Raw genomic sequence first — 13,196 nt, 5'->3', positions numbered from 1 at the left:
GAACTCTAAGACCAACTCTCTATCCGTAAAGAAGAGAAAATGTATTCATTCATCTAATATGTAGTAGCAGCCTGCTTTATGCTCATGAGACACAAAGTAGAACAACCCCTACTTTATCAAGTTTATATTCTAATGTCAATAGGGTGGATAAGGAGTCATAAAATAAATTAATAAGAAGAAAATATTACATATTAATAAGTACTATGAAGATAATAAAATGGGAAGATGTTATAGAGAATAATTAGGGGACAGAATAAGTCTATTAAGGATAAGGTGGACAGAATATAACTTGGATGGAGACATTTAAGCAGCAACCTGAATAATCTTGATCTGGGCACTGGACACACAACAGAAGGCCAGATGGCCAGTGTGGCCTGAGGCCAGCTAGCTTGATGGAAGATGGCGTGAAATATAAGCAGGAACTGAACTATGTAGGCCCTTGGAGGCAAAAGTGAGGAGTTTGGATTTATTTTAGTTTCAAGTCCATTAGAGAATTTAAGCAAAGTAGCAATTATCTAATCTCCATTTTTAAAACCACAACTCTGGCTGCTACATTGGCATGAATAGTAGAGTGGTAGTTGTAGAAAAGAGAGTTTGGTAAGAAGCTATACCCATAGCTCTGGCAAGAAATGACGATGGCTTGGTTTATTCTTGGAAAGATACTCAAATGGAATGCGATTTGGTTTGGCCAAAGACAACAAGACCAGCTAGAAGATGAGACATGGATACTAGAGTATGGGACCGGGGGCGGGGGTTGTCTTTCAGTTTGGGTATGAGCAACTGGGTGGTTTGTGGTTCCATTTCATTATAGGTGGCAGAATGGGGGAAGAACAGATGTGAGAGGAGCAGAGGAAGCTAGAGAAGTAAGAGTTCCATTTGGGCTAATTTAAATGTTACTTGCCCCTTAGGCATCAAGGGTAGAAATAAGCAGCCAGATAGCCAGAGACGTGCATCTGGTTTTCAGGAGAGACATCAGGGCTGTCAATGAAAATCAGGGCATCAGCTGCATGTAAATAGTTTTAAGCTATGTGATTGAATGAAATCACCTAGGAAGAGAGTTTATATGGAGAAGATAAAAGGACTTGAGACTGAGATCTCAATTACTCTAAGATTTAGAAATCAGATAAGGGGGGAAGGAATCAGAAAAGAAGATGGCAAAGTGGTAGCCCAGGAGATACGAGGACGACTAAGGGAAATGTTTAATACTGAAATCAAGAACAAAGAGTGTTTCAAGGAGAGACCAGTCAACTAATCAGGTACAAATGAGAGCTTGAGTAATATCATGAAGAAATGGCCAGTGGATTTCACAAGTGAAGGTTAATGGAGACCTTGAAAAGTTTATTTTTTAAGCAATTATTTCTGATGAAAGGAATGTGATGTGCTACTTTTTCTACTTAAATTTCATAACCAATCCAAATGTTGAAAAAAATTAAGTGGAAAAGTATGTTATCTAGCCTGTAAATTTCAGTGTAGAAATATTGACTATTAAATAAATGTAAAGAACTATGCCATATTACATAAAGGACGAATGGAAGAGCTATCATTACATCATCTGACTCAAAATATTTTCCAATCAAAGTGAGTTCTGAATGCTAGAATCATTTTCTACAAGGTTAAAAGGCAATTTTTATATTCAGATATTCATAATTTCAGGTTTACTAAAGTCTAAAGCCATGTATATTGCAGTCATGAAGTAGAAATAGATATGTTCAAAAAATCGCTTGACTTAAAAGCAAGAAATTATTTGTATGAGGTAGAAATGTCTGTGTCTTAAAAAAAATATTTATTTTTTCTCTAACCCCAGGTATGGTGACATGGTACCAAAAACTATAGCAGGGAAGATTTTTGGATCCATCTGTTCACTGAGTGGGGTCTTAGTCATTGCTCTACCTGTTCCAGTGATTGTATCTAACTTCAGTCGGATCTACCACCAAAATCAACGAGCAGACAAACGAAGGGCACAAAAGGTGTGTATTCAGCTCTGTGCAACCATGACTTAGCACCTCCTGCTTTTTGTAATGAGCTTTAAAATCCCTTAATGGCTATTCAGTGCTCTAGATTAGTTAATAGTTGCATCAGTCAGGACCAGTTATTCTACACTGAAAAGAAACTTAACATCTCTGTGGCTTAAAATAATAAGAAATATTTTTCGGTTGTGCTACAAGTGCAGTACTGGTCCAGAGATGGAAATTGCATCTTGACGACGTACTTCTGCGGTCATGTCAGCAGGAGTAAAGGACATGATGAATCACAAAATGCCTCTTAAATCCTCCTCCTAGAAGTGGCTCTAGTCACTTTCATCTCTATTACATTAGCCGAGGCAAGTTACCTAGCCATGTCTACTTTCCAAGTGGCCAGAGATATAATATAATCCTACTATTGGGCCAGAGGCAAAAGGTAAGAAATATTTGGTGAACAGCATGAAACACAGTAGTAAAATCAAAGATAGCTTCTTGACAGATTATATTAAAATCAGATTCCTAGGTCTGATTCATTGAGTCTCTATGTATCAGGGTTCAAACTGATTCCAGTAAATGGGGGTTATTAAAGGGCACCAAATGTGTCTCAGATATTTTACATACTTGACACAGGAAGTAGAAGAAATCTGATCATTTGTAGCTGAGTTTTATTTCTGGCCCAGCAGTTTACTATTTCTTTGAACTTTGTGCCAGTTAATTAATCCCTCTAAGGATAATCACAGTGCATACTCAAGTATAAAATGGGAAAAACAAGAAAATTAAGATTGTATGTGAATATACATAAATCTATATAAACACATCATAATATTAACAATATTTAATGTTTACTGATGGCTTACTATGTGCCAGGCATTAGTCTAATGTTTTTCCAAAGATAATTTATATAACCTTCACAAAAACTCTAGGAGTTAGTTACCATTATTATTCCCATTTTATAGAGGAAAATCCTAAGAAAACCTAAGAATCCTAAAAAACCCAGAAATTAAGCAATTCTAAAGTCGCATTCCTATTAAGTTGGAGAGCCATCATTCAATCCAAGCCAGTCTGACCCCCTGGTTCATACATTTAAACACTATGATAGGATGCCTCTCAAAAAAGACTAAGCAAATGTTAGCACACTTCCCTTCCCTATTCTCTGTCAAAATAGTCACTTTGAGAGGCAGGGCCCTGTTGCTTACAAATAATCTTGGAAATCTCTTTTGTAGTTTCTCGGGGCTTATGGTACTATATTTTCAGTATTCTTCATGGTCACTATATCTTTGTCCTTTAAGGATAAATTTATATTTTTAAATACTCAAAAAACATTTGTAACTGTGACTACAGTGAATACACAATTTAGGTAATGTGGTGTAACTATCTAATATCATTAGAGATTTGTTATTCATTATTGGCTTTGTAGGTAATTTCAGAACAAGATTTTAAACATGTTTCTGAACAACATCAGCCTCTTTAGTAAAGTATAAAATCTCGTGGAGTAACTCTTTGGAAAGTTCAGGTTCACCAGTATAGTCACACAGCATATTATCCAGAGAACTGGTTCATGTCCACTGTCAGAGATCCCCTTCCTTTAGCAAAGAAGCAATCTTTCAGCCTTGTAGTTGCTGGCTTTATGGATGAATTCCTAGCCTTTAACTAATTATTACAGAGACGAGTAAGAAATAGTCCAGTTAACATGAATGTAGAGAACTGATAATCCAATGAATAGGGAGGGTTAGGAAAAGGCACCCCCTGGGCAGTTACAGTGTCATGCAGGGCAGAGCTAGAGGGATTTCAGCCACAACTGGCCCCTCCACCTGGGACCTTCAAGCACCACAACTGTGCCTCTGCCCACACACTGTTAATAAAATCCTTCTACTGGGCTTATAGGCACATTGTCTAGAAACAACAGAAATCCCACAAAAAACCTAACTTCATACTCCCCATATATCTTCATTCTAGAAATCCTTTCTTTAGTATAAGAGCTACCTGTGTGAACAGTGTAAGAAGCACAAATATGATTTTCAAATAAAGTAACCTCCAAAATATCTATATTTTTCAAAGTTTGTCATCTGCAACAAGCAAATCAATAAAGTTTTAGACTAGTTTAGAAGACTTTTGGCCTAATAAATTTAAAAATCAAAAATAAATAAATGTGATGTTATAAAAGTACATTAATTGAAAAGTATGTTTCATTAATGCTTTTTGGTATCTTTAAAATATCTGCTATATTCTACATTTCTTCCATAATGCAGTGAATTTTATGTATCATTACTACTAGAAAAATTGGCATAATAAAGCCAAATATAATAAGCTAATGTAATATGTCCAGGAAATAGTCTGTGACCAATAAACTGAACATAGTCACCTAAAAAAGAACAGTAAATATGGAACTAAATAAGTTACCAAGGAATAGCTTCCATTTTCCTTCTCTGGAGATTAAAAAAAAAAAAAAAAACGGCAGAACAAACTCCCATTAAACTTAGATAGTTTAAATGTATCTGGGTCTGGGTGATTCACCAAATATTAAAGTTATGAAAAAATAACGAGCTAATTCAGTCAAGCAAGAAGTCAGTTCAGTAAAAACATCAGTCAAGCTAATAAAAGTAACATTACAAAATGCTTTTTATACCAGAGTTTTTGGTATTTAGTCCAATTGCCAACTCCAAGCTCAAGTAAAAGCATGAAATATACACAATATGAATTTGAGAAAATTCCCATTGTCACTGTTAAGGATACTTTCCTTCTTCTGGGCTCTTCCCCCTGCAAGTACTCTTCCTGCTTTCACTACCCACTCCTGCCTTTTTAGAGAATACATCATAATGTCTTAACTAAACATGGACAGGTGGGTGAATATAGGCATTAACTGTGACACCTCTCCCCCATTCTCACCACTAGTAATTGTATTTTAATAGATTTATTGATTCTCTCAGTTATTCAATAAAATATTTATTTAGTAGAATGTATTTGCCAAAATAAAGCTAGGTTAATGCAATGACAGGTGGCAGGTTTGATAGTCTGAAGCAGCTGTTTTAAAATACAGATCACATCACCTAATCATCTGCATACTCACAAGGCTAAGCTGTGAGTAATTATATAATAATCATAATAACAATTATAGTTTTAATTTAATAACACTAACAGCAACAACAACATTCTCTAGAGTTTCCAGAATGTCCTAGGTGCTTTATATCTGTTATTTATAATATTCACAATCAACTTGCAAAATAAGTATATTATTTCCATTTTATAGATAACTTGTTCATGCTCACATACCTAGTGATTAAAGTCCAAGACAAAAAAAATCTAGCATTATTTGAACTATGAGCCATTTGGGATTTTTGTGGAGATAATTCTAAATACAGTGAGAAGCTTAGAATCAATGAAGCAATGTACAGTGTAAATAATTTTTCTTTTTTAAATTTTCTTTTGTAAATAATTTTTCTTTTGTAAATAATTTTCTTTTCACATGAAAATTTTGACATTGACTCAGAAAGAGATTACCAATATTCAATCTGTCATTTATCACACTCTGCTAGGGGAGGTTCTCAAACTTTAGATTCATTGGAATCATCTGGAAAGCTTGTTAAAAGACAGATTGCTGGGCCCCACCCCCAAAGCACCTGATTCTGTAGTTTGGGGTTAGAGCCTGAAAATTTGCATTTCTAACAAGTTCCCAGGTGATGTTAATACTGCTGCTCTGGGGACCACACTTTGAGAACCATTGCCTAGTGCATTTAGCAATGTCCAAATAAAATTTTTATTCATCATTTTAGAATAATAAAAAAGCAAGAAATAACTCCTTGCTAGAGCCTGAGAATGAACTCTTAGATTATCTACTTTTAAAAAGAAAACTACCTTGCTCCTAACTCTTCCCAAAAATGATTTTGTTTCTGATACCCTCCTACATTGTCTTTCAGTTCTCCCCTCTTCTGACTTGGAGTCCTCTTACTGCCATCTCATTTCTTAGCCTTTTCCACTGACCCAAGTCCCAGCAGTGTTTCTGCCCAGCCCTGCCACCTCCAGGATTAACCTAGCTCTAGAGCTGGGAATATTGCACTGTCTGCCATTGATTTCCTTCCTCTCTCTCTTTTTATTATTGGTGCTATCCTGTCTTATTTCTAGGGCAGCTATATTACTTAGCAAATGGAAGGAGTCCAATAAACTCCTTAAATTTTTAAAAGCTGATAAAATTTAATATGCTACCTGCACATGAGGCATTTTACTGAATCTTAATAAAAGAAACAACTGTAAGTAAAATTTCCAGAATACATGATACAGGGAGTATGTGGCCAATATTTGAAGAATAAGAAATTGCCTCAGACTACCAAAAAGAGAGATTTTCCCAACCTCACTTTTAAGGGTGCCTAGGATGTCTTTATTTTTCAAAAGTGTTGAAAAAATGTTGTGATTTCATAACAAGATGTTCCAATAATTTTCCTCAATCTACCTCTTACCTTATGTAGAAGGTTGCCCATTGAAGGAAATCGCTACCTCAATGGTGTTTTGCTTATACATCTTTCTCTGACTTCCAGCCTCTATTCCAGAAAATACACTGTAAAGTTTATATAATGTCATCTGGGGCAATTAAAAAACAATCTACTTGCTAAAAACCTTTGCATTCCACTGCATACTAGCTTCTAAATGCTCCACAATAAGAGTTCCACGTCAAATTAGTTTGAGAAAAATTGCATGCTGTATCCCCCTGTGATCCTCACACTGAACGTCCGCAATATGGTGTGTTGTGAGGAACCCACCAGCAAAGAAACTTTAACATCTCAGCATTTCCTAACCTTTTCCTGGCCACAAAACTAGTTGTTTGCTTCATCTGGTTGGTTTAGATTTTACCCATTACACTTGGGAATCCTTGGAACAAACTTTGAGAAACCCTGCTGAGATTAGATGATTAGGCAAAACTGTGTACATAAAGAATTGAGATGCATAAGAAAAAGGTGCTTATTAGACAAACAATTTTTCCAAACACAATCAATATTTAAGGCAAATAAATAACTTGAAAATAACTGCAAAGCTTTTTTTTTTTTTTACAGTGACAATGTAAACCTTATTTTTCATTAAAATGTTGGAAGCATCCTACTTTTCATACAGGCAAAGATAAAATATTTACCCAAACCTTACTCTATTTTCCATACTAGTTGCTGGTACTTTGCCAAGAAGTTGTGTTTCCTACAGGGTTGAGGGTGAGGGACTGGAAGGAATACATTTCCTTTTCAGCAGCGGATACTTTCTTTTAACGTCCCAATTGCTCTGTCGGAGTTGCGAAGATTGTCATACTGAGTGGGTCAGAAGTAAAGTGATTTTTCTAAAATATCTTTGTAAAATAATTTCCCTCAATTACCTGCTGGAACCAAAGATATAATCACAGGTCATAAAGGCTAGCATTCAACAGACATTTGTTGTGATTTTCCACAAGACCAATTAAACCAATTAGCTCATATAGAATTGTAGTAAAGTGAAAGAAAAGCCATGATTGAAATTGAGATGGAAGGTTCTTTTTCTAACACAGTACGTGACTCAGCAAAAATAGTTTTTCTGTCTCTAAAATAGCTTCTTTTTCCCTAAGCTTATAGAACTACGTCTGTGGTAGTGATTGGCACCGTATGTAGGCCTTCCATTTTATGATGAGAAATATATGTTATCTTACTTTGCTGAACAGTACTTTTGCTTAATGTGTATGTTTCATTAATGAAAGAAAGTGCTATTTCCCAATGCTATTGCTAAATGCTTGCAGAATGACAGAGATGAAACCAGTAACTATTATGTATGCAATATTATTACATACAGTTGTTACAAATGAAAGAAAGCGAAAAACACAGAGGAAAGAAAGAAGAGAGGGAGGAGCAGGGAGAGAGAGGAAAGAGTAGAAGGGAACCAATAAAGGAAACGAATGTTCTAGATCAAAGAGACTTTGGGACTGAAATTTCAACAATAACCTCTTTCCAGCAACCAGTATGTAAATTGCTTATTTCTGAATTATTAGGTCAATTCTAAGTAATTTCCAAATGTGCTTGTCACTTGCCATTGTTTTATTGAGTCTGGCCTGAATTCTTGGCTTGGCAGCACAGGTTTTGAAATAAAAAATGTTTTACCTTTCAATTTTATTCTCTAGTATCATCTCAGTATTTTGAGTGATCTAAACATTATACTGCAAAAAAAGAATGAGATTTGTCTATTTTTCCCATCACTTATAAATATGATCTTTGCACAAAATATTATTTCAACCTAGAATCAGTACACAGGAAGAATAAATTTAGGAAGGAAGAGAGAAGGGGTGGAGTTAAAGCCAGATGATATCTTAATGCTATTTTGAGAGCTTTAAACATCTCAGTGCTACTCTCAAATGATGTGGGTGAAAGGGCATCTTGGTACAAAAACTTGAGAGAGAAATTTGGTAAACGTATTAAACAAAATATATACACATGCACTTTGATCCAGGAACAACTCTGCTTCCAGAAATTTGTCATGGAGATAAGTTCACCATGATGTTGAAACCAGGCAGCATTGCTTATAGTAGCAAAAGATGCTTGAAAAATTAATTGGTAGTTGGCCTGCTAAATAAATGATGCTTCACTCATACAGTGGTGTATTATACATGCATAAAAATGAGGTGGATCTCTCTCTCTCTCTCTCTCTCTATATATATATATACATATACATATATGTGTGTGTGTATATATATATATATATATATATATATGGAAGGAGTTCCAAGATACAGTCAATGAAAACAACTAAATGCAGAAAAGCATAAGGAATATTCTCCTGTGAAATAATATATATGTATATACATATGAACATATGCACTTGCTTTTTCTATGATTAGAAAATTTCTAAGAGAATGCCCTAGACATATTACCAGTGGTTAATTCTGAAGCATAAAAGTGGGATGGCTCCAGGGTCAGAGAGACTTGTTTGCATGCATTTTTGTAATATTAAAATTGTTATCATGTGTATACATTTTTCATTTTAAAAATCTAGATAACATTAAAATTTTTATTAAAAACAGCATTTCAGGCATTGAGACTAAAGATAGTACTTACTTGGGTTGTTTATGGGCAAAGAGGGAGTCTCTGTAGGGTAAGCTTACAAGAACCTCTTATCTAGGCCATCCCAGTTGCTTTTTACATACACTTGCTAAGACACATAATACAAATAAGAATGGTCACCAAAATGTGCCCATAAGGAAATGTAAACCAGATTCATTCCATGATAATCTAAAGGCAGATATATAACAGCAGTTATATAGTAGAATAATGGAATACCAAAAATCTGGCTAAATAGCCAGTTTGCTCAGCACTGTGACTTTGACTATCTCACTATAACTGAACAATTGAACTGACCACCCAAAACCCTCTAATTTGAAGGATATTCTCTATACAAAAAAAAATGCTTTAAAAATTAAAAATAATGTAACAATCTCTCTGGATAGGCTCACTATGTTCTTCTATTCAACTAATTCAGAGTGAAACAGAAATCAGATAAATATAAAGTCATGTGGACCTGTGCCAGTAGACAAAGCAGATAAATTCAGGGATATTTTTAGAGAGCTCATATTGATACCGTGGGATCTATGTTGGCTAATTTAATAGGATAATTGCAAAAATAAAATTTTATATTGGATGATGCAGATACAGATGAATAGTGGTTCTTTTGAAAAAAAGAAAGAAAAAGAAAAGAAAAAAAAATAAAGGCAAATCGTTCCCGGAACTTAGTTACTAATTTTAAAAAGGACATTAGTTTAAATGAAAAGGAGTTGGCAGCCGGTTCGCTGGGCTACTGGCCTTCATTTCATTAAGTTTCTCAGATTGGGATAAGTGAAAATATAAGTAAAGTAATAATGCTGTTTTTCTCTTGACACAATTGAGAGAACCAGTAATGAAATAATTTGATCTTACTGTAAAGGTTTAATTACAATTCTTAAATGCATAACCCAGCTCAAAGGTAGTTAATTGATCTTACTAATAAATGTTAATGAAAATGAAGCACTGAAAAAGGGTAGAGGGGTAATGTTCAATAGTTATGTGTGAAAAGCCGGCTTACTTTTATAAATCTGTATGCTGACGTTAGGATCATACAAAAGTGCGATCACTGTTTTAGGAAAACAATTCATAAGTATTAACAGGACATTCATTTTTCTTCTCCTATAGAAAGCTAGACTTGCCAGGATCCGGGCTGCCAAAAGTGGAAGTGCAAACGCTTACATGCAGAGCAAACGGAATGGTTTACTCAGTAATCAGCTGCAGGTACCACCAAGCACTTCACTTGTTTTTAATGTTCAATTGATTGATGTAATACTGATTTAGTTCTGTTCAACCATCTAATTTTATTGTGGGTAATTATGACAATGGCTATGGAAACAACAAAAGTGTCATTTTTTATAACTTCACCCCATACATTCCAGTTGTCTGTAGCAGGTTGGAAACTGGGCTATGAAATATTACCAGTAAATCGTGATTCTTATTCACAATCAGGCAATATTTCTGCATTGTTTCATATTATTAACACAGGAAAGATAGAAAATGCTCTATAATTCAAATTTCTAATTTTTTTTTTATTTCAAAGCTACATATGTTCCTTAAAGTTCAGCTGGGTGGGAGATTTGTGCGGGTGGGTGATATAATGTCTTGTTTCACTTTTTAGTGGAGAAGAAACACCATTCTGTGTTAGGACTGTCACACAGCATGAAATACAATTTGAGAAACTTTATTTTTACCTCAAAACTTTCCTTTAATGTTTAGGATTCTTATCATCTTTACTTAGAAAATAGTTTTTATGTAAGGTAAGCATGATAGCGGTTTGAGGATTTTCTAAGTACTGGGTTAAATTTTATCATCCAAAGATAATGGCCACGTGGCTTACAAAGGTAGTTGGTAGCTGAGTGAGTAAAAGAGATTTAAATTTTCAATTCAGGGAGGCATGTCTAAAAGACCAGACTGCTAATCTGATGAAAATGTAAATGCTGATCATCCAACTTAAAAAGCGAGTGCACATTTGTTCCTCTTTAGTTAAAAAAATAAAATGTTGCCATTTAATCTCAGAAAATAGGCCAGACCTCTCTGTGGAAATGTGTAGCTGAGGTTCTTGTTGTTTGCAAATAAAATAGAAAGCTCTTCTGTCTTCTCTTTGTCAACAGTCCTCAGAGGATGGGCAGGCCTTTGTTAGCAAATCCTTCTCTAGCTTTGAAACCCAGCACCACCACCTGCTTCACTGCCTGGAAAAAACCACGGTAAGGAGGCGGCACGACTGCTTTCCTCTGCCCTCTGACAGTAACTCTATTTGCTTTTGTGCATACTTGATGTTTCCGAACGTGCTTTCACTGTCTGCATTACTGGAAAATATGCTAAAAAACAAACAAACTCACAGCCCACAATATTTGAAATTACTTTGAATGACTATAGTGACATTTCAACTTGGAAAGTATTTTAGGGACGTATTTAAGATGTTTTGTCCTTAGTTGCTGTCTTAACTCTAGTTTAAAGCATGTGTTAACTGCAGATGGAAAATTGTCTTCCAATAGCAAGTCCTATAAAATATCATTTCTTCCTGATTCTTTAAATGCTGATCAAGAAAGAAAAAATAATGTCGTTCAAGTGTTCCTGACATCAGGATAAAGAGAATATATCGATAGCAATAAAAAGAAATAGAGAATAAAGGCATATAAGCACTTCTTTCATTCACAGGTGTAAGAAGTAGAGACAGATAATAAAAACTAACTGTTCTCATGAGAAAAATGGCGCATGTAATCACTGGTATGCTCCAGGGTGCTGAGCAGTGAGTCTGCGTTGCTCCACTTCCAAGCTCTCAGGGCCAGTAGGCTTTAGCAAAGGCACCCATTTCTTAGCTAGCTTGTCACTAGAGGTCGCAGGCTGTGATGATCACAGAGCAGAACAAAACGTTTGCCATATATGATCAGGTCAGCTCACTCACTTACCAGAGATGCGTTATTTGTATTCTCAATTCTAATATATTGTCCATCCTTTTTATTTACTTACCAATAGTCATTCAACAAATATGTATAACTTGCCTACTATGAGCCCACCAGGGGGCCAGATACAAGGAACACCATGAAATCAAGTGTGGGACCTCTGTCACCATCAAGCCTCCAATTATGGAATGAAACACAAAACAGGGCTGTCATGGATGGAGCAAAGAGGGCAGGGCCATGAGGAGACCAGCCAGGCAAGGCTTCCTGGAGGAACTGGAGTTGAGACATGGAGGGTGACTAGGTGTGAGTTAGGCAAAGAAATGAAGGGGCCGACAGGTGATACAAGTACTTGAAGAAAACCAGAACTTGGCCTAATAGGAGTGAGAGAATTTGAGGGTGGCCAGAGGGAGAGAGGGTAGCATGGCACGAGAGAAGATGGAGAGAAAGTCAGTGTCCAGATAATGTTAGGTTTTGGAGGCTTGTGAACAATTGGATCTTTATCTCACAGAAATTATTAATGAATTTTAAACAGAGTAGTCACATGATTACATTTGCATTTTCAAATAAAGATATAGACAGGTCTAATACCTATTAGGATAACTCTTAGAAAGTAAAATGATACACTAATGATAGAATGTATGTATCCCTATCTTTTTCTTTTATTTTCCTTTTTTCACTATTTTACCATTCAGGACTTTTTTAAAATTAAAAAACTACTCAACATCAACTAATGTAATTTAAATTGAGCTACCTAGAAAAGTATGCGGTAACCAATAACAGAATGACTTCTGCACTCCCAATCACTGATGAGATAAATTAGAATCTCATGCATTATAACTTGCATTGTGTGTGTGAAATATGCATTGTAAGAGAAGAAAACAGATTATAAATCCTTTGTGCACTGCTTTGTCTCTAAAATTTAATACTTAACATGAAATTTTGTCTGATCATATTATTCTCTGAACTTGAAGCAGTAGAATGTTAAATTTCATTTATTTCAAAATGCTTATCTCAGCAAAGAAATGACAAAATGAGTAACTAAAACAATCTATTTCTTATTAGCCAGTGAGTTGCTTCAACTGTTTTATTAATATTTTGGGATGAGAGATGGTTAAGTGGAATTTGGTATGTGCAAAGCCTGCCATTATAGGCCTATTCCTACCCCACCCCACCCCCCTCACACACACAAAAATAGTAATTATAGTCGTTCTCTAGTATTTCAGACCAAAAATGTTTTCCCTTATACTTCTGAGGTAAAATTCATGCATAGGCATTTTAGGAGGCAATTTTTCACTATA

General features: G+C 35.2%; 1 protein-coding gene across 2 annotated transcripts in view; it reads left to right on the top strand.

The window, feature by feature from the left end:
• The window catches only part of KCND2 (potassium voltage-gated channel subfamily D member 2), a 439,410-nt gene that overhangs the window by 420,836 nt on the left and 5,378 nt on the right, over positions 1-13,196 (top strand). The window contains exons 2-4 of one of the 2 annotated variants that reach the window (XM_045565540.1): positions 1,805-1,967; positions 10,121-10,216; positions 11,107-11,199. In XM_045565540.1, the coding sequence (XP_045421496.1) occupies positions 1,805-1,967; positions 10,121-10,216; positions 11,107-11,199 (352 nt within the window). Of the gene's footprint in view, positions 1-1,804; positions 1,968-10,120; positions 10,238-11,106; positions 11,200-13,196 lie in introns of both variants that reach the window. The other variant, XM_045565539.1, reaches the window with a different exon arrangement.

Source organism: Lemur catta, chromosome 11 (assembly GCF_020740605.2).
Source record: "Lemur catta isolate mLemCat1 chromosome 11, mLemCat1.pri, whole genome shotgun sequence".
Taxonomy (NCBI): domain Eukaryota; kingdom Metazoa; phylum Chordata; class Mammalia; order Primates; family Lemuridae; genus Lemur; species Lemur catta.
Note: the sequence above shows the minus strand (reverse complement) of the source record. Positions and strands in the feature narration are given on the sequence as shown.